The sequence below is a fragment of the Oncorhynchus tshawytscha genome, linkage group LG17 (genome assembly GCF_018296145.1).
Source record: "Oncorhynchus tshawytscha isolate Ot180627B linkage group LG17, Otsh_v2.0, whole genome shotgun sequence".
In the NCBI taxonomy this organism is placed as follows: Eukaryota; Metazoa; Chordata; class Actinopteri; order Salmoniformes; family Salmonidae; genus Oncorhynchus; species Oncorhynchus tshawytscha.
In genome coordinates this window covers 4,505,507-4,528,675 of record NC_056445.1, presented here as the reverse complement: position 1 = coordinate 4,528,675, position 23,169 = coordinate 4,505,507, and the positions used below count along the sequence as shown (strand labels likewise).

At 40.1% G+C, this 23,169-nt stretch overlaps 1 protein-coding gene across 3 annotated transcripts in view; it reads right to left on the bottom strand.

Annotated features, from left to right (window-relative positions):
- cblb (Cbl proto-oncogene B, E3 ubiquitin protein ligase) overlaps window positions 1-23,169 on the bottom strand; it is a 158,911-nt gene that overhangs the window by 84,483 nt on the left and 51,259 nt on the right. For all 3 annotated transcript variants that reach the window (XR_002948389.2, XM_024376769.2, XM_024376768.2), the window contains 2 exons: window positions 19,405-19,551; window positions 488-644 (listed from right to left, as the gene is read on the bottom strand). Coding sequence is in view for 2 of the 3 variants with exons in the window: in XM_024376769.2 (XP_024232537.1) it covers window positions 488-644; window positions 19,405-19,551 (304 nt within the window). In the remaining variant the exon portion in view is untranslated. The remainder of the gene's footprint in view (window positions 1-487; window positions 645-19,404; window positions 19,552-23,169) is intronic.

Below are 23,169 nucleotides of genomic sequence, written 5' to 3'. Positions count from 1 at the left end.
GTGTGTATTGTGTGTATTGTTGTGAGATTTTTAGATATTACTTGTTAGATATTTTTAGACTGCTGGAGCTAGACACACAAGCATTTCACTACACCCGCAATAACATCTGCTAAACATGTGTTTATGACCAGTAACATTTGATTTGATGATTTGAGGCTGTGTCATCAACTGGCCATGACCGAGAGTCCCAAAGGGCGGCATACAATTGGCCCTACATTGTTTCTCTGAACCCCTCCAGCTTGTCGCTTTGATCTATATACATTATTGTCTTGCTTTATGAAATGGGGTGGGGGAGGCGAGTGTGGAGTGAACCCTCGTTTCAGTTTTCATCTTTCTCAGATAGCTATGACAGTCTATTTATGTTATTTGGGTAACCCGAGGAGGAGGAAAGGGGGAGGATCATTCCGAATTCTACTAAAAGAGAAAGAACATGGGAGGGGAAAAATGTATTAAAAAAGCACGAGAAAATTAACAAAGTGAAATTTACCTGGAACAGCCTGGTGAAGATGTCGAACTCAAAGACAGATATGTAGTCGTTGCAGGTGAGGTCGATGGTGGACTTAAGGGCCATGGCCTCCAGGCTAGAGCTGATGTGATGCACTTCGTGAAGGCACTGTCGGAACACTTTCCAAGGCACAATGGTCCTGGAGGGCACAACCAGACCACAAATCAAAAGTCAGTGGAGCTAAACAACAGTCTAAAGTCACCAAAATAAACCGAGTGGTAGCTCATAATAAGAAATGGGGTTTTCTAGGTTTTACTGATAGCAATAACCTTCTGTGGAATATCACAATAAAGACAGAGCTTTTCATGCTATGTGCAGTGCCTTCAGAAAGTATTCATCCTACTTGACTTATTCCACATTTTGTTATGTTACACCCTGAATTCAAAATGGATTAAATATATTACATTTTCCCACTCATCTACACACAATACCCCATAATGACAAAGCGCAAACATGTTTTTAGACATTTTTGATAATGTATTGAAAATGAAATACAGAAATATGTCTTCACACCCCTGAGTCAATACTTTGTATAAGCACCTTTGGCAGCGATTACAGCTGTGAGTCTTTCTCTGAGTTTTTCACACCTGGATTGTATAACATTTGCAATTTATTAATTTAAAAATTCTTCAAGCTCTGTCAAATTGGTTGTTGATCATTGCTAGACAAACATGCTCAGCTCTTGCGCTAGATTTTCTAATAGATCTAAGTCAAAACTGTAACTCGGCCACATTCATGTTTTCTTGGTAAGCAATTCCAGTGTAGATCTGACCTTGTGTTTTAGGTTATTGTCCTGCTGAAAGGTGAATTCATCTCCCAGTGTCTGGTGTAATGTCACGCCCTGACCGTAGATTGCTTTGTATGTGGGTGTGATGTGGGTGGGTATTCTATGTTGTAGGTCTAGGTTTTCTTTTTCTATGTGTTTGTCTGGTATGGTTCTCAATCAGAAGCAGCTGTCTATAGTTGTCTCTGATTGAGAGCCATACTTAGGTAGCCTGTTTTACCATTTTGAGTTGTGGTTAATTATTTTCCGTTTCTGTGTTTTCACCATACGGGACTGTTTCGGTTTTCCTTTATTCTTTTGGTCATTTGTATTCGGTGTTCAGTTTATTAAAGGCATCATGAACACGTACCACGCTGCGCTTTGGTCTACTCCTTCTTCCACCAACGAGAATCGTTACATGTAAAGCAGACTGAACCAGGTTTTCCTCTAGGATTTTGCCTGTGCTTAGCTCCATTCCGTTCCTTTTTTATCCTGAAAAACTTCCCAGTCCTTAACTATTACAAGCATACCCATAACATGGTGCAGCCCCCACTATGCTGAAAGTATGGAGAGTGGTTCTCAGTAATTTGTTGAATTGGATTTGCACCAAACATAACACTTTGCATTCAGGACAAAAAGTTAATTGCTTTGCCACATTTTTTGTAGTATTACTTTAGTGCCTTGTTGCAAACAGGATGCATGTTTTGGAATATTTGTAATCTGTACAGGCTTCCTTCTTTTCACTCTGTCATTTAGGTTGGTATTGTGGAGTAACTCCAATGTTGTTGATCCATCCTCAGTTTTACACTGCACAACCTTCAATGTTATGTCATAATTACGTAAAATTCTGGCAAATTAGTTCGCAACGAGACAGACGGCCCAAACTGTTGCATATAACCTGACTCTGCGTGCAATGAATGAAAGAGAAGTGACACAATTTCCCTAGTTTAATATTGCCTGCTAACATGAATTTATTTTAACTAAATATGCAGATTTAAAAATATATAGTTCTGTGTATTGATTTTAAGAAAGGCATTGATGTTTATGGTTAGGTACATTCGTGCAAAGATTATGCTTTATTCGCAAATGCGCTTTTGTTAAATCATCCCCCATTTGGCGAAGTTGGCTGTCTTTGTTAGGAAGAAATAGTCTTCACAGTTCGCAACGAGCCAGGCGGCCCAAACTGCTGCATATACCCTGACTCTGTTGCACAGAACGCAAGAGAAGTGACACAATTTCCCTAGTTAAAAGAAATTCATGTTAGCAGGCAATATTAACTAAATATGCAGGTTTAAAATATATACTTGTGTATTGATTTTAAGAAAGACGTTGATGTTTATGGTTAGGTACACAGTGGTGGACCGACAGTGCTTTTTTCGCGAATGCACTTGTTAAATCACCCGTTTGGGGAAGTAGGCTATGATTCAATGATAAATTAACGGGCACCGCATCGATTATATGCAACGCAGGACAAGCTAGATAAACTAGTAATATCATCAACCATGTGTAGTTAACTAGTGATTATGTTAAGATTGATTGTTTCTTATAAGATACGTTTAATGCTAGCTAGCACCTTACCTTGGCTCCTTGCTGCACTCGCATAAACAGGTAGTCAGCCTGTACAGCAGTCTCCTCGTGGAGTTCAATGCAATCCGCAATGATCAGTGTCCAAAAATGACGATTACCGATTGTTTTGAAAACTTGAAATCTTGAAATAAATACAATCATTCAAAATAGGCTACTACACCAGAAAGCATGATTTGGCTACAGAGGATCATTAGCTTCTTAAAAAGAAAATTGTTTTAAACCTACAGTCGGAAGGACCCACAATTTAGGTAGCGCACAGCAAATACCAAATACACGATTGTTGCGACTGTCAGTGAAAAGCAGAGAGTCCCAGCCAGGCATATCACCATTTATTTTTTTGACAATCGTGGAAAAACAGTTTGGAAAGTGAATAGCTATTGCTGTAAAGAGATGAAAATGAAAAGACTCCAATATTTCTTTGAGTAATCAAAATGACTAAAACCAGCGGAGAACATCGACCATATCCCTGGTGGGTGTGCATATTCACCGTTTTTGTCATTGGGTCAGTGCCAGTTTTGTTTGTTTTTGGACAATCATTTCCTCCTCCAGGTTAGATGGACGTCATATTGTATTTGTGTCTCACCTTTTCATAAGCCAAATATATGGATCATCGTTTTTATTGATCTGTTTGTCAGTGTCAGCAGAATAGGCTACCCTGTCATTTTTGTAGTATAAAAAACTGCATGCACACACTTGGGTGTCCCATACCTTTAAGAAATTAAATCTACTTTCACCCCTGACCATAATAAACCTCATTAAACGGGCTTGATCATCCATTTTTATTAAAGTTTTAAATTAATAGTATAGATATTGATTCTTGAAGAAAAGAACTGGTAAATAAATGCCTCACAAGCTTTAGTTCAACTGCCTTGCTCCATCACAACCCAAGCTTGTTTGAATTATACAAACAGTGTATAGCTTCAAATATAGAGTCAGCCCTTGCATCCAAAGCTCCACCAATGAATTTGAGTGATTTTATTTCTCCAGCACCACCCCTCACTGCTTAACAAAAACAAAACGGGAGGAATGTTGTCATCCTAAAAAACTAACAGTAAAATTTGGCGTGCTGAACACTATGGCTGTCACTTTAGAACAACATAATGGAAAAACGGCAGTCACCTATGACCTTTCTAAATCAGCCAGCAATAAAACAAGGGGAACCAAAACCAAAATTGTGAGGTAAAACGGCTGCGTGCTGTGAGACAGACAGAAAGGTGCACTTCCTGTCACAAGACAAATAACTCAGTGTAATAGATACAGAGTTGTGTGAGCATGGAAAGATAGTTCACAATACACCCTAAACAACCCTCAAGGGAGGTTTTGGTGGTTGGCCCCTTTAGGGGAATTGGAAGCTAACAAGACAACATCACACCTATACTGAGCCTTTTGTCACGAGTAAATACTTATTTTCCACCATAATTTGCAAATAAATTCATTAAAAATCCTACAATGTGATTTTCTGGATTTTTTTTCTCATTTTGTCTGTCATAGTTGAAGTGTACCTCTCATCTTTTTAAGTGGGAGAACTCGCACAATTGGTTGCAAACTAAATACTTTTTTGCCCCACTGTATATTTAAGCCAGGGATAGCTGCAGCCATTGGGGAAAGTCACAACAGAATTGTCACCAGGAGTCTTTCCTGATGTTTATGATCACAGGTGTCATTTTCAAAATGAGTGGCACCCACTGAGTGACACAGTCAGTCCATGCAGGCTTTTGAGGGACACTAAGATGATGAAACCCCATGCCTTTGAATACTCTGGGTTTCATTCAGTCAAGGTTCCCTGGGAAAACTTCTAAATAAAGCTAGGTAACATATGTCACCATCAGCATCACATTTCACTTGTCATAAAGCAGTATTTTTGGGATATGATGACATAGTGGATTATGTCACATTTGGCAAATCACCCTACACAAGGCCCTGCTATGTGGAAGTAATTAAGTTTACTGTACTGCCTTCAGAAAGTATCCACACCATTTGACTTTTTCCATATTTTGTTGCATTACAGCCTGAATTTAAAATTGATTTAATTTAGATGTTGTGTCACTGATCTACACACAATACCCCATCATGTCAAAGTGGAATTATGTTTTTAGAAATGTTTAAAAATTAATTTTAAAAATGAAAATATGTAATGTCTTGAGTCAATGACTATACCACCCCTTTCTTATGGTAAGCCTAAACTTCAGGAGTAAACATTTGCTTAACAAGTCACGTAATAAGTTGTATGGACTAATTATGTGTGCAATAATGGTATTTAACATGATTTTTGAATGACTACCCCATCTCTGTACCCCACACATAAAATTATGTGTAAGGTCCCTCAGTCGAGCAGTGAATTTCAAGCACAGATTCAACAATAAATACCAGTGAGGTTTTCCTATGCCTCACAAAGAAGGACACCCATTGGTAGATGGGTAAAAAGCAGACACTGCATATCCCTTTGAGCATGTTGAAGTTACTAATTAGATTTTGGATGGTGTATCAATACACCCAGTCACTACAAAGGTACAGATGTTCTTCCTAACTCAGTTGACGGAAAGGGAGGAAAGCGCTCAGGGATTTCAACATTAGGCCAATAGTCATATTAAACCAGTTAGAGTTAAACGACTGAAATAGGAGAAAACTGAGGATGGATCAACAACATTGTAGTTACTCCACAATATAAACCTAAATGACAGAGTGCACAGAAAGAAGCCTGTACAGAATACAAATAAGGCAAATAAATGACCTTTTTGTGCTGAATATAAACCATTATGTTTGGGGCAAATCCAACACAACACATCATTGACTAGCACTCTTCATATTTTCATGCATGGTGGTGGCTGCATCATGTTATGTATATGCTTGTCATCGGCAAGGACTAGGGAGTTTTTAAGGATAAAAAGAAAAGGAATAGAGCTAAGCACTGGCAACACCCTAGAGGAAAACCAGGTTCAGTCTGCCTTCTAACAGACACTGGGAGACAAATTCACTTTTCAGCAGGACACTCCCAGAGTCCTATTAAAATTCTTGCTTGAAAAATAGTTATTAGCTCAAAAGCTATTTTTGCCCATTTTAATGGAAATCTATTATAGTAAGGTCCTAAATTGATTTGATATTGATATAAAAACCTTTAAAAACAACACCAAAGGCCACTGGCCAAATTTGTTGACCTGCTTCCTTTTTTCTTCCAAGTGGAATTTGTTTGGGAGGTGGAAATGGTATGGTAACATATTATCTATGTACTGGGACTGTACACAGTGAAACCATCATCGTAGATTTGGGTGATTTACCCTCTTTGTTCTTTTTCTTCTTTGACTCATACTTCATGAGTACTTCTCCACAGTCAGTGTTTTCTTAGGGGGTGCATGTGGGTGTGCGTGTGGGGGCAGACATTACTGTGTCTGCATATGACTGTTTTAGAAACTAACACAACTTTATTGTAGATGTAGACTATTTTCAGACTGCCGAGAATACATACATTAGGGCATTATATCATTAAACATGAGAGTTTCATTTAAAACCAAGTCAATACTACTGTAAACCTCAATTTACATGAACAGCAGGCTCACAGGCACATTTTTATTTTTGTACCTTTATTTATTCAGGGGAACCCATTGAGACCAGGGTCTCATTTTCAATGGGGCCCCGAGGACAACACTTCATAAATATTTTCCCAATCACAATAAAAACAAACAAAAATATAATTTACAATTTCAGCACCACAATCACCACAAAAACCAAAGGCGGACCCACATATGCTGAGCACTTGTTGGCTACTTTTCCTTCACTCCGCAGTCCAACTCATCCCAAACCATCTCAATAGGGTTGAGGTCGGGTGATTGTGGAGGCCAGGTCATCTGATGCAGCACTCAATCACTCTCCTTCTTGGTAAAATAGTCCTTACACAGCCTGGAGGTGTGTTGGGTCATTGCCCTGTTGAAAAACAAATGATAGTCCAACTAAGCACAAACCAGATGGGATGGTGCATCGCTGCAGAATGCTGTGGTAGCCATGCTGGTTAAGTGTGCCTTCAATTACAAATAAATCCCTGACAGTGTCACCAGCAAAGCACCCCCACACCATCACACCACCTCCTCCATGCTTCACGATGGGAACCACAAATGCGGAGATCATCCGTTCACCTACTTTGCGTCTCACAAAGACAAGACGTTTGGAACCAAAAATTGCGAATTTGGACTCATCAGACCAAAGGACAGATTTCCACTGGTATAATGTCCATTGCTCGTGTTTCTTGGCAAGTCTCTTCTTCTTATTGATGTCCTTTATTAATGGTTTCTTTGCAGCAATTCGACCATGAAGGTCTGATTCACGCAGTCTCCTCCGAACAGTTCATGTTGACACCTGGCTGTTACTTGAACTCTGTGAAGCATTTATTTGGGCTGCAATCTGAGGCTGGTAACTTATCCTCTGCAGCTGAGGTAACTCTGGGTCTTCCTGTCCTGTGGCATTCTTAATTAGAGCCAGTTTCATTGTAGGGACTGCACTTGAAGAAACTTTCACAAGTTCTTGAAATTTTCCGGATTGACTTTCCTTCATGTCTTAAAGTAATGATGGACTATCGTTTCTCTTTGCTTATGGTAGCTGTTCTTGCCATAATATGGGCTTTATCTTTTACCAAATAGGGCTATCTTCTGTATACCACACCTACCTTGTCAGAACACAACTGATTAACTCAAAAGCATTAAGAAGTAAAGACATTCTACAAATGAACTTTCAACAAGGCACACCTGTTAATTGAAATGCATTCCAGGTGACTACCTCATGAAGCTGGTTGAGAGAATGCCAAGAGTGTGCACAAATGTCATCAAGGCAAAGGGTGGCTACTTTGACAAATCTCAAATATCAAATATATTTAGATTTGTACTTTTTTGGTTACTACATGATTCCATATGTGTTATTTCATAGTTTTGATGTCTTCACTATTATTCTACAATGTAGAAAATTGAAAAAAATAAAGAAAACCCCTGGAATGAGTAGGTGTGTACAAACGTTAGTAGTATAATTGCCTTACTGAAGAGCTCAGTGACTTTTAACTTGGCATCGTCATAGGCAGGGTTGGGGAACAACAACATGTAATGGATTACAAAAAAACGGTAACTCTAATCTGTTATGTTACCAGCACAAAATATTGTAATCACATTACAGATACTTCTGAAAAACTAGATGATTACTTTGAGGATTACTTATAAATTCAGTTTCTGGTAATTGACACTTATTTTCTCAATGACATTGAAATCATCATTGAAAAAAGGCGCAAGTTTAAGTTTGTTCCACCTGAGCGAGTCTGACCACAAGTCAGAGACCACTATGATGACACACTAAATGTGTTTGATAGATCGCGGGAAAAGAGCAGGAATAGGCTTTTGTAGGCTACAGTCCAAGCTATGTCTTCCAATGGTGCGACTGCTGTCGGCATCCAAAGATTATCCAACTTGACTAAACGCTTGGAGGTAAGGATGACAGCAGTGGTGTAGTCTACGGCGATACGGATATCACTTATTAGTATCTACATAGCGCATTGATGTGAATCCCACTGCTGCTCTCTCATTTAGCTATTTGCGCCTTACGGATTGTGGTTGTTGTGGATGGCTGTTCACAAATCTAAATGTGTATTTGAACCCAATAATGGTTGAATTCAAGAAGTTTAAGCTGCCTATCAGTCATAGTTTTTGAAACTAGTGGACAACAAGTGAAAAATGCGCTCTTGCAACAGCTCCATAGTGCGGATCCCAACCTATAGAATAAAAGTGGGGCTTTAATTTCTGAATCTAATTCATGGTGATACATTTTTTTTAATCAATAGGCCTAATTGACACATGCTCACACTCAGACACTTTCGATAGACTTAAAGGGGCAATCTGTAGTTGCTACATCCATTTTTGGACTTTATATATATATATATATATATATATATATATCCATTGATTCTTGAAGAATATAAATTCCTCATGAGCTTAGTTCAACTGTCACACTCCATGAGAACCCAAAATAGAAGCTTGTTTTTCTCTAATATTTGTAAACATTATAAATGTAAACAAACAATGTATAGCCTCATAACATGGTTAAAACAATCATTTTGATATCATGGATGGTCAGTCCTTGCATCCATAGCTCGGTTTCTGAGTGGTTACATTTCTCCAGGCCCATCCCTCCGCTTTTTACCAAAACAGAGGAGGGGCATCCATTTTGTTATTGTTTCATCTGTGGATTTGCCCTTTAAACAGCTGCATATTATCAATATATCAAAGTGTCGCCAACAAAAAGGTAAACAATAGGCCTTTAGCAAATGCAGCATATGGCATTCATTTTTCACATGTAAATAGCACTTTTCATTAGTGCTCAAAGCAAGCCATTCCATGAGGGCAGCATGTATTTTTTTAGACTCGAATCAATGAGCATAATCAGCAGTCCATGACAACAAAATCACTTTGGTTTTGAATGTAAAGATATCATTTAATCGTATTATTATATGAAGTATAAAGCGATGGGTTAGAAGATGCCTACATAACCAACCCATAAAGTAAAATTGAACATCCATATATGGCCAGCTATGTAAACTTTAACATTGATTTGTCCTGCAATAGATGTCGTTCAATTGATAACATACATTTTTGCCTTCTTCAACTGCCTCTTAAGGAGAAAGTAATCTAAAAGTAACTGAATGTAATCAGATTACATTACTGATTACTGATTACTATTTTGGACAGGTAACTGTAACAGATTACATTTAGAAAGTAACCTACCCAACCCTGGTCATAGGATGCCACCTTTCCAACATATCAGTTCATAAAACATTTTGCCTTGCTAGAGCTGCTGCGGTCAACTGTAGGTGCTGATATTATGAAGTTGGAACCATGTAGGAGCAAAAACGGCTCAGCTGCGAAGTGGTAGGCCACACAAGCTCACAGAATGGGATTGTCGAATGCTGAAGCGCGTAGCGTGTAAAAATTGTGCATGGTTGCAACACTCAATACCGAGGTCCAAACTGCCTCTGGAAGCAATGTCAGCACAAGAACTGCTTGTCTGGAGCTTCATGAAACTGGTTTCCATGGCTGAGCTGCCACACACAAGCCTAAGATCACCATGCGCAATGCCACGCGTCGGCTGTAAAGCTTGTTGTCATTGGACTCCGGAAAGTGGAAACGCTTTCTCTGGAGTGATGAACCACGCTTCATCACCTGGTAACGGACGAATCTGTGTTTTGCGGATTTCAGGAGAACGCTACCTGCCCCAATGCATAGTGCCAACTGTAAAGTTTAGTGGAGGAGGAGTAATGGTCTGGGGCTGTTTTTAATGGTACAGCCTAGGCCAGCATACAGCATACAATGACATTCCAGATGATTCTGTGCTTCCATCTTTGTGCCAACAGTTTGGGGAAGGCCCACGTCAGAGACATCGATGCTTCACTCCTGGAAAAGCTAATCACCTTCTTCGCCTGCTTCAAGGAAAACAACACTTAGCCGCCGACTTGGGCCCCCGCCACTCATGAGGACTGTGTGCTCCCAATCTCCATGGCCGCCGTGATTAAGACATTCAAGCGTGTTAATCCTCGCAAGGCTGCCGACCCAGACGGCATCCCAAGCCGCGTCCTCAGAGCATGTGCAGAACAGCGGGTGTTTATGGACATATTCAATCTCTCCCCACCCCATTCAGTTGTTCACACTTGCTTTAAGACATCCTCCATTGTTCCTGTACCAAAGTGAATATACTAAACCACACTGAACAAAACTATAAACACAACATGCAACACTTTCAAAGATTTTACTGAGTTACAGTTCATATAAGTAAATCAGTCAGTTGAAATAAATTAATTAGGCCCTAATCTATGGATTTAATACCTTAAAGATACCTGGTCACAGATATCGTAAAAAATAAAAAAAAGTAGGGGCGTGGATCAGAAAACCAGTCAGTAACTGGGGTGATCGCCATTTGCCTAATGCAGCGTAACACATCTCCTTCGCATAAAGTTGATCAGGCTGTTGATTGTGGTCTGTGGAATGTTGTCACGTGAGTACATCAGCGAGTACGTGATTGTGTTGTGTGACAAAACTGCATATTTTAGAGTGGCCTTTTATTGTCCCCAGCACAAGATGCACCTATGTAATGATCATGCTGTTTAATCAGCTTCTTGAAATGCTACACCTGTCAGGTGGATGGATTATCTTGGCATAGGAGTAATGCTCACTAACAATATTTGAGAGAAGGCAACATTTCTGGGATATTTTATTTCAGCTCATGAAACATGGGACCAACCCTTTTACATGTTATGTTTATATATTTGTTCAGGGTAAATGACTATCTCCCCATAGCACTCACTTCTGTCATGAAGTACTTTGAGAGGCTAGTTAAGGACCCAATCACCGCCACCTTACCAAACACGCTAGATACACTACAATTTGCATACTGCCTCAACAGATCCATGGACGACGCAATCGCCATTGCATTTCACACTGCCCTATCCTACCTGAACAAGAAGAATACCTATGTGAGAATACTGTTAATCGACTACAGCTCAGCCTTCAACACCATAGTGCCCTCACAGCTCATCTCTAAGCTCAGAGCCCTAGATTTCAACCCCTTCATGTGCAACTGGGTCCTAGACCTCCTGACGGGCCGACCCCAGGTGATGAAGGTAGCCCACGCTGATCCTCAACACGGGGGCCCCACAGGGGTGCATGCTCAGCCCCTTCTTGTACTCCCTGTTCACCCATGATTGCTTGGCTATGCAAGTTTCCAACTCAATCACAAAGGAGCTGATTGTGGACTACAGGAGACAGCAGAGAGAGCATGCCCAGATCCACATTGACCAAAAGCTTTAAGTTCAGAGGGTAAAGAACTTCACATCACTAAGGACCTGAAATGGTCCCTCCACACTGACACCGTGGTGAAGAAGGTATAACGGCTTGGCCCCTAAGATCCTCATAAACTTCTCCAGATGCACCATCGAGAGCATTCTGTCGGCTGTATCACTGCCCGCAAACGCAGGGCTCTCCAGAAGGTGGTGCGGTTGGCCCAACGCATCACTGGGGGCACACTGCCTGCCCTCCAGGACATCTACAGTACCTGGTGTCATGAAGCTTACCGTAGTTCCCCAGAACAGTTTAACCAATCACATGTTTGTTTGTAAATAGCTGGAGAAAGTGGGAGCTTTCCAGATGTGTATCGACAGGGGTAGTGTTTTATATTCAATAGATTGATCAGGGACGTACACCTATAGTTTTCCTGCACAGAAAACACATTAGTGCAACACATTTGGCAGAAAATAGCTTCATTTTCATTAGATGACAAGTGCAAAATATTTGGCTGGCAGCCACACAAGTAGGCTAAATGAACTTACAATGAAAAAGCAAGGTATTTCTGCAAAACCTATGCGTAGCCATAATATTTATGTTAATCTTAGACAGAAGGTAGCCAGCTACATTTCCTAATGTTTTTCTTAAAGTTAATCTTGCATTTTGAAAAATAAAGGAGAGCCGCATACCCTAGAAGCACAGATGCAAAAAAGTTATATCCAACGTTTCGACAGACAAGCTGTCTTCATCAGGGTATAATCTTGCATTTTACCAGAGAAAAGCAGGCTGGCTACACCAACAAAAGTAGCTACACATCAGTCAGATTACTGTCTGCTGATTGAATGCCCGTTCGTGAATTCTCATCCGAGTAGAGAAGTGCAACTGAAGCACAGAATTTGTCTGATGCCGAGCAGAAATTACAATAAGAAGCATTGAAGCAGCAAGATATTTATCATGCGTTTTATCTTTTTATCCTGCGTGAAAAACAAAGAATTCTGCACTAACACGACCCCTAAGTTTAACTTGTTAGTTATCTAAGTAAGTGGCTGAATTAATGACGGGGCATCATATTGTGTTGGCTTTCTACTATGTTTGAGAAGTCAAAGCCCTTTGGATGAGTTATCTGTACAGCTGCCACTGCTATCTTTTGATTTCCTTTCATTTTTTTCCTCATTTTTTTATTTTTTCCTATGCACTTGTTAGCATATTTAGCTAGCAGCCTCCATGGAAATTTGTTATTACATGTGTTCATTTTGTTAGCATTCTCGTTAAAAGACGCTCAATCGGCTTCTTATGTGTTTTTTGGCACCCTCTTGTGTACTAAGCATCAAAGCTGGGACAGAGAGAATGAAAAACAGCTTCTATCTCCAGGCGATCAGACTGTTAATCTGTTATTAGCCGGCTTCCTCACCGTAAACAATGCTAGATTGTTCTGCTAAAATGTAATTTGATCTCTGAAAAATTTTACTAATTGATTACTCACTTCATATGTAAATACTATATATACTATATATACTGTATTGTTAGACATTTACGGCACTACTGGAGCTAGAAACAAAAGCATTTCACTGCACCTGCTTTAACATCTGCTACTCCGTGTATGCAACAAATAAACTCTGATTTGATTTGCACCCAGCACACTAAGCACATCATCACTACTAACCAAGACACTTCTTTGTAGTACACCAAACACATCATGGCCTTACTGACCATGTCCAAGGCATTTTGATACACATTCTAGATTAATTGGCTAAACAAAAGCTAATCAAACTAGAAAAGTGAATTTCCTGAAAAAAATTTAGTGTGTTGTTTTAAAGTATTTATGGTTTGAAAAGTTTAAATTTTTTTATGTTGTTTTAATGTTTGTAGCTGAAATGTTCAAAGAGCAGTCACATATAAAATGTCTACCACTTTGTTCTTATTTTTGGTATTGAAACCAGGAATTTTTATACTAATTTATGATAATTACCACTGTTCAACTTTTATAAAGGTTTTGAAGAATTTGAAGTGAGGATAGCCTGAACAGGTTAAAGTTGGTTTGGTGTCTCAAGCTTGAACGATTCAATAGTTACTATTGGTGGGTAATTTTACGCTAATTTATACTAATGTATAAAATTAAGTTTAACCCATGTTAATTTATGCAAATGTTAAATGGTAATTGTTAAAAAAGTATAAATAGTATTATAAATCTGTTTAATAGCACTCTGAGCTGGGTCAAACTGAACATGTCAACGTTGATTTGGTGTTAATAGCTTGAACGGTGTAGAGCAGTAGCAAATTGAAAAACTTCCCATTCAAAACAATGGAGCTTTTATGAACATTTAAAATGGTTATACTTAAAAACAAATAAATGTTATCAAAATTCTGAATGCAAGCAATCTAAATTGGGTCAGTTTGAACATCTCAACGTTTGTTTGGTGAAAGAGGAGATGTGTCACGCCCTGGCCATAGAGAGGCTTTTATTCTCTATTTTGGTTAGGCCAGGGTGTGACTAGGGTGGGCATTCTATGTTCCTTTTTCTATGTTTTTGTATTTCTTTGTTTTTGGCCGGGTATGGTTCTCAATCAGGGACAACTGTCTATGGTTGTCTCTGATCGAGAACCATACTTAGGTAGCTCTTGCCCACATGGGTTTTGTGGGTAGTTGCTTTCTGTTTTGTACCTGACGGAGCTGTTTCGGTTGTTACTTTGTATTTAGTGTTCAGTTTTATTTAATAAATGACGAACACGTGCTGCGCTTTGGTCCTCACCTTCTTCCACCAACGGCCATTACAAGATGGCTATAGATTATCAATTTTTTTTTTTTTAATTTAACCAAGCCTAGGGGCCTTTTTTTGCTACTGAAATGCATTGGGAGCTAATTTAAATATTATTGTAGTTCAAAAAGTATAAATACACAATAACGTTAATCAAATTGATTGGCCAGCTTGGCAAAAAATATGATTTGACATTTGTTCAGGTACAGACTCCCACTCTTTTCTGTACATCTGGCTGTACAATTTTGACTGAGACGTGTTGATTGATGTTGTAAATTCTGTTCAAGATCAAACATTCGTGAGCAACTATATTCATTGGGTTTGGCTTGTCGAACCCGTACTGCTGCTGCAGTCAGCCAACAATGCTTTGCAATTTGCTGAAATTGCTGCTGGCCTGCTGCTGTCTGTGCACGAGCTGAGCACCTGCTGCTGACGTCACTCACAACGAATTTTTGCAGCCAGGCACATGTGTTGTGACTGAGTGTGTGACAGAGAACATAATTTTTGTGTCATTTAGAGGGAAATTGCGTGCATTTTAGCATTTGAGGCACTTTTCAAAAGATGCTAAAAGTTCCAAATACATTTCTAAAAGTAGCTAAATTTGTTGCTAGGTGCTGTTTGAAAAATAAGTTGCCAGGGTAGTCTGAAGTTCCTAAATCTTGTTGGCATCACTGATTTGGAGAGCAGTGGAGTTACTGTTGGTGGGTTATCTTGTATATAGTTATAATTGATACAAGTTTTAAAAAACATTTTTGTTAGGATAGCCTGAACTTGTAAAAGTCGGTTTGGTGCTTGTAGCTTGAACGGTTCAAGAATAAAGATTCTAAGACATTTTATACACTTTTTAAATGGTTATAGTTCAAAAAGTGTATATATAGTATTCAAAATATTTTGACAAAAAAATCTAAGGTCAGTCTGAACATCTTAACATTGGTTTGGAGTTGCTAGCTTAAGTAGTGAAAATAGAGGATATAAATAAATGTAACTTTTTATTTAACTAGGCAAGTCAGTTAAGAACAAATTCTTATTTACAATGACGGCCTACTTGTAAAGCCCCCCGCCAAGCCAAACCCTCCCCTAACCCGGACGACGCTGGGCCAATTGTGCGCCGCCCTATGGTATAAGATCACTTTCTGAGTCAAAATATATTTTTACCTGACTTAAAAAAAACAATGCCTATGAAACATTAACCAATTAAAAACAGTTCTGTAGCAACAAGGTTTGTGCCATTGGCTATAAGCCCAATACATTATCAGAGCATATTAGCTGTGCTTGATTTGCCCTACCAATGCGTTTTTTCTCATTTTGAAATTATATATATTTTTAAACGGTATACGATCACACTTGTAATAGATAACAGGCTGCCTCTCACCGTCCCTCCGCTCTCCCGCTCTCCACTAAGAAAAGGGGACACAGTCTTCTAGCTGATGGCAAAATTCCAGTTGCACTGCATTATCTGTATGTAGCCTCGCTAAGGTATATAGCCTGTCTTTTACTGTTTTATTTATTTACTTACCTATTGTTCACCGAATACCTTTTTTACACAATTGGTTAGAGCCTGTAAGTAAGCATTTCATTGTTGTATTCGGTGCACGTGACAAACTTTGATTTGATTATCTCTGCCTCAATATTAATAAAAACACTAACAACGCAAGCTTATCGGAACACGTTGCCGTATAAACTCAGCAAAAAAAGAAACTTCCCTTTTTCAGGACCCTGTCTTTCAAAGCTCATTCGTAAAAATCCAAATAACTTCACAGATCTTCATTGTAAAGGGGTTAAACACTGTTTCCCATGCTTGTTCAATGAACCATAAACAATTAATTAACATGCACCTGTGGAACGGTTGTTAAGACACTAAAAGCTTACAGACAGTAGGCAATTAAGGTCACAGTTATGAAAACTTAGGACACTAAAGAGGCCTTTCTACTGACTCTGAAAAACACAAAGAAAGATGCCCAGGGTCCCTGCTCATCTGCGTGAACGTGCTTTAGGCATGCTGCAAGGAGGCATGAGGACTGCAGATGTGGCCAGGGCAATAAATTGCAATGTCCATACTGTGAGATGCCTAACACAGCGCTACTGCAAGACTGGACGGACAGCTGATCATCCTCACAGTGGCAGACCACGTGTAACAACACCTGCACAGGATCGGTTTATCCGAACATCACACCTGCGGGACAGGTACAGGATGGAAACAACAACTTCTCGAGTTACACCAGGAACGTACAATTCCTCCATCAGTGCTCTGACTGTCTGCAATAGGCTGAGAGAGGCTGAACTGAGGGCTCGTAGGCCTGTTGTAAGGCTGGTTCTCACCAAACATCACAGGCAACAACGTCGCCTATGGGCAAAAACCCACCGTCGCTGGACCAGACAGGACTGGCAAAAAGTCCTCTTCACTGAGGAGTTGCAGTTTTGTCTCACCAGGGGTGATGGTCGGATTCACGTTTATCGGAAGGAATGAGTGTTACACCGAGGCCTGTACTCTGGAGCGGGATCGATTAGGAGGTGGAGGCTCCATCATGGTCTAGGGCGGTGTGTCACAGCATCATAGGACTGAGCTTGTTGTCATTGCAGGCAATCTCAACGATGTGCCTTACAGGGAAGACATCCTCCTCCCTCATGTGGTACCCTTCCTACAGGCTCATCTTGACAAGACCCTCCAGCATGACAATGCCACCAGCCATACTGCTTGTTCTGTGTGTGATTTCCTGCAAGACAGGAATGTCAGTGTTCTGCCATGGCCAGCGAAGAGCCCGGATCTCCATCCCATTGAGCACGTCTGGGACCTGTTGGATCGGAGGGTGAGGGCTAGGACCATTCCCCCCAGAAATGTCCGGGAACTTGCAGGTGCCTTGGTGGAAGAGTGGGGTAACATCTCACAGCAAGAACTGGCAAATCTGGTGCAGTCCATGGGGAGATGCACTGCAGTACTTAATGCAGCTGGTGGCCACAACAGATACTCTTTGTTACTTTGATTTTGACCACTCCCCTTTGTTCAGGGACACATTATGACATTTCTGTTAGTCACATGTCTGTGGAACTTGTTCAGTTTGTCTCAGTTGTTGAATCTTATGTTCATACCAATATTTACACATGTTAAGTTTGTTGAAAATAAACACAGTTGACAGTGAGAGGACGTTTCTTTTTTGATTAGTTTACATTGCAGCTGCAATGCTGGTTGTAGTAACTTTTTATGCCTTATACAAGTGTTGAACAAAGTGTTGACAGTGCTAAATAACAACTTAAACATGAACTTACTCTCTCTCTAGGCATAATTTGAAAACTTTTGAAATCTCACAGTATCAACTTTGCTATGCATTCAAGGCTTCTTTTTAAAGTCTATGGTTCGAGGAAACGGTGCATATCTTAGCTATATAATTGGCCAGGGGTAGGCCTATAGGGCTGCTGAATCAAGTGCACCTACCGCCAACGGTGTGAAACAAAAAAACTAGGAAAGCAAGGCATTATCGTTTTTTTGTTTGTTTACTGAAATGTTTGGTGATCGACTAGGAATGCCTTGGAGATCGACCAGTCGATCACATTTGACAGGTGCAGAACTTTTTTGACATTTATTTATATTTTTTACATTTTACCCCCTTTTCACCCCAATTTCATGGTATCCAATTGTTTTAGAAGTTATCCAATTGTTTTAGTAGTTACTATCTTGTCTCATCGCTACAACTCCCGTACGGGCTCGGGAGAGACGAAGGTCGAAAGCCATGCGTCCCCCCGAAACACAACCCAACCAAACTGCACTGCTTTTTAACACAGAGCGCATCCAACCCGGAAGCCAGCCACACCAATGTGTCAGAGGAAACACAGTGCACCTGGCGACCTGGTTAGCGTGCACTGCGCCCTGCATGCCACAGGAGCTAGTGCGCGATGAGACGAGGATATCCCCACCGGCCAATTGTCGCCCCATGGACCTCCCGGTCGAGGCCGGCTGCGACAGAGCCTGCGCTCGAACCCAGAGTCTCTGGTGGCCTAGACCACAAAATGATCTGCTATCAATCAAAGTTACAGCTGTTTGTTGGAGTTGAGTGACGAAAAGTAGGTAGCTCACGCCAACTAACATCTCTCTCATGTCTCGTCATTCAGCAGTCGAAACGGAGCTTTGATTGGTAGCAGATCATTTTGTTCTGATTCCAGATCTGCATAGCAGAGAAGTAGACAAATGTCATACCAAAGACAGTACAGTATGAAGATATGCAGAAACTGCTTCTCCAATAGAAATCCCCGTTCACGCTTGTTGGGATGTCATTGCGACATTAGCTAGCTAAGCTCATGCGCAGAAACACGTCATTGGATCTAACTGTCCTCTCGGGCCAAACTGTGCATGTTCAGGCCGTCAAATCAAAGGCACTCGTTCAATATAAAGTTGTTTTTGACGAAAATGAAAACGTTGCCTTCAGCAAGCACATCTAATAAATATAGTTGCAAGCAGCAATGTTGGGGGTTCAACCTGTTGGCCCACTGTGCCACCATCAGCAAAAATTGGACACAACGCCCAAGGATGAGGTACTTCTGTACTCCTTACCACGCTTGGCAAATATCAGAACTCAAAATCAACCAGATCATGCAATATGCTTTTGATGTCATTTAGATTTTTTTTATGATATTGACTACATTACGCATATTCTTCTCCTGAACCGCTGGACCCAGTCTCCTTTTCACCTCATTTAGCACCTGATTTACTTCACAAAAGGCACATCTCAAAAGGTGGTCCAGGTATGTCATGACACAGCACAAGTGTGGGGGGTGGAGTTGAAGTTGAAGTTGTCTAAATAACACTATTTTGCTCAAAGCATATTTTTTTTACCCTTTAGTGTAAACAACCAATCCAATGGTACAACCAATGGTAAAATTTCAGTCACAAAATTGTTGCCATTGGTACACCACATTGATGGTGGATGAGATTTTGATGTTTTATTTATGTCATTGAACTGATAACTTGCATACAACCACAAAATAATATAAGGATGAAACGTACTTTTCTCCAAAAAATCTCCTCCAGAATTCGCCGGCGTCTGCTTTGGTGATGCGGAATGTGTTACCCTGGAACTGACCCCCAGGAAAGATGGCCTTGATCTCTGCCAGGATGTGGCTGAAGATGAGTGAGAGCTTGGTCAGGTTACGCCTGTCAGTAGAGACAGAGAAGGAGAGATGAGTAACCCTGTAAAATATTAACATGAGTAACCTTGTCTGAGACTTGAACACCAGAAAGTCAAACTTACGTGGTACAATTATGATTACATAATAATGACCAAATAATCAATTCTGTGCTGGCCTATTACTAGGTTGTAACTCATTGCATTGAATTCTTAATACAGAAAGTAAATACCCAAAAGTACCCATTGTTTCTACACAATATCTCAGAAAATACCAGCTGAAACAGGACTGTAACACAATGTATTCCATGGAAAGGTGACTCGGAATACACAATGTATTCCATGGAAAGATAACTGGGAATATGGCCGAATATAAACAGTGTAGTTATTCCCTCCGCAAGGCAATCAAACAAGTGAAATGTCGGTACAGGGACAAAGTGGAGTCACAATTCAATGGCTCAGACACGAGATGTATGTGGCAGGGTCTACAGGCAATTATGAACTACAAAAAGAAAACCAGCAATGTACGGACACCGTCTTGCTTCCGGACAAACTAAAACACCCTCTTTGCCCTCTTTGAGGATAATACAGTGCCACTGACGCAGCCCGCTACCAAGGACTGTGGGCTCTCCTTCTCTGTGGCAGACGTGAGTAAGACATTTAAACGTGTTAACCCTAGCAAGGCTGTTGGCACAGACAGCATCCCTAGCCTTGTCCTCAAAGCATGCGCAGACCAGCTGGCTGGTGTGTTTACGGACATATTCAATCACTCCTTATCCCAGTCTGCTGTCCCCGCATGCTTGAAGATGGCCACCATTGTTCCTGTACCCAAGAAAGCAAAGGTAACTAAACTAAATGACTATAGCCCCTTTAGCACTCACTTCTGTCATAATGATGTGCTTTGAGAGACTAATCAAGGATCGTATCACCTCTATCATCCCTGACACCCTAGACCCACGTCAACTGAAAAAGTGTGTGCGAGCAGGGAGGCCTACAAACCTGACTCAGTTACGCCAGCTCTGTCAGGAGGAATAGGCCAAAATCCACCCAACTTATTGTGGGAAGCTTGTGGAAGGCTACCCGAAACATTTGACCCAAGTTAAACAATTTAAAGGCAATGCTACTAAATACTAATTGAGTGTATGTAAACTTCTGACCCACTGGGAATGTGATGAAAGAAATAAAAGCTGAAATCATTCTCTCTACTATTATTCGGACATTTCACATTCTTAAAATAAAGTGTTGATTCTAACTGACCTAAAACAGGGAATTTTTAGTGGGATTAAATGTCAGGAATGTGAAAAACTGAGTTTAAATGTATTTGGCTAAGGTGTATGTAAACTTCTGACTTCAACTGTATGTTGTGTAAGGTGCTGTAAAAGCGAATTCTTTGCTCGTTGTCTCAGCTAAAGCTGGAAAAAGCTAACATGATCACAGATAGTGCTGCTGCAAATTTGTTGTTTGTTTTGTTTTATATTTTATTGATATTATTTGTCTGCCACAATCTGTGAATGTGGAATGTCTTGTATGTGTTGATTGAAAAACAAGAACTTTAAATAAAATTGGTGCATTTTTTCCCCATATTCCATTCATTCAGTTCGCTTTATTTTTATAAGATATTACACTGGATCTTTCTTGAATAAGTTCCTCCATTTCTTTTTGATTTTCCTCTAACTTATTCTGTGCCTCTATGCTACAGTTTTATAACTATCTGTTCAGTTAGTCCATTTCCTTTGTTAATACGGTCTCTTTTGACCTCAAGTGCTTTTGTTTTAGAGATGAGTACAGAATGGCATGACCTCTAAAGACACATTTTAAGTGTCCCATTCAGTAAGGGGATCTGTTGTTCCTATGTTGTCGGAAAAAGTCAGTTATGGATGATTCTGTCCTAGTTATAAACAAGTTATCATCTAATAGGCTTTGATTACATTTCTAATATCCTCGCACACGTGGAAATTCTGTAAGAGTAATGTATATGCCAATTATTTGTTGATCCGACCTCATTTTGTCCCCTATAAACACTTTTTTAACTTTTGGTGCCAGCGAGAATTATCTGCTAATATTATCTGCTAAGCAATTACAATTATAACTGACTATACTTTCACGATTTACCATAATGAGATTAAAGTTTCTAATCTATTTATCATAATATATGTTTGTAAACTAGTACCATAGTGATTGAGTGTCCATATAGCTGTACCATGATATTAGCAAACAGTTATTGTGATTCATCCTATATTGTCCCTAAAGTCATTACCCCATAGCAACAGATGTGGGATACACACACACACACACACACACACTCAACCCGTATCCCCCAAAAACAACCACAAGCTCAGCTGTTCAACGGTTCCATCTACGAGCCCAACTCAAGAAAAGACTTGATGTGCGAATGCATATACAGTTGCAGCTGTTTGAGAAGGCCTGCAAAGTTTAGCAAAAATTGGGAAATTTGATTAACCAATGTGAAGTCCTAGCCATGGGTTACTGCAGCTAGTGTTGCCACCTGGGTGGCAGTGCCTTGTATATTCCTTGTATATTATGCTCTCCCATCAGGGGGCTTTGGCTTTGTAGGACCAACCCTGCCAGGCAGGCTCAGAATCTTGAGGGGGCAGTACTGCTTTAGTAGGCCTCTGACCACATTCATCTTTTTGATTAGGCTGTATATAGGCTACTTACAGTTGGCCCATAAAACAGATAAGGACATCTCCTTAGTGTATGGGTCTCTCAGGTGGGTGTCTAGGGTATAGGGTTGGGGACCATTCTATCATGATAGGACAATAAATAAAATACAAAAGTGTATCCCATATCTGAACAAAATTGAAAGCTCTCTCTCACAACCCCTGCTTGCAGACACACATGGGCTCTGGGATTTGCAACCATTATCCTTTTTCACTCATTTAAATCCACAATAATCCAAACACGAAACCACACACCCCACCTACACCCACTCATACCGACATAGTGTGCCTTCTATGTATCAATTGTTGTATTTGATGGTTTTCCTATATATTTTGACATTACAATCCCTACAATGGATACTATTGGGTGTTCCATTATTCAACTCCTCTATGGGAACTTTGTAATACAGTGGGGCAAAAAAGTATTTAGTCAGCCCCCAGCATGACAATGATCCCAAACACACCGCCCCGGGCATCGAAGGAGTGGCTTCGTAAGAAGCATTTCAAGGTCCTGTAGTGGCCTAGCCAGTCTCCAGATCTCAACCCCATAGAAAATCTTTGGAGGGAGTTGAAAGTCTGTGTTGCCCAGCAACAGCCCCAAAACATCACTGCTCTAGAGGAGATCTGCATGGCGGAATGGGCCAAAATACCAGCAACAGTGTGTGAAAACCTTATGAAGACTTACAGAAAACGTTTGACCTCTGTCATTGCCAACAAAGGGTATATAACAAAGTATTGAGATAAACTTTTGTTATTGACCAAATACTTATTTTCCACCATAATTTGCAAATAAATTCATTAAAAATCCTACAATGTGATTTTCTGGATTTTTTTTCTCATTTTGTCTGTCATAGTTGAAGTGTACCTAATGATGAAAATTACAGGCCTCATCTTTTTAAGTGGGAGAACTTGCACAATTGGTGGCTGACTAATTTTTTTTTTGCCCCACTGTATTTCAAATAGCCA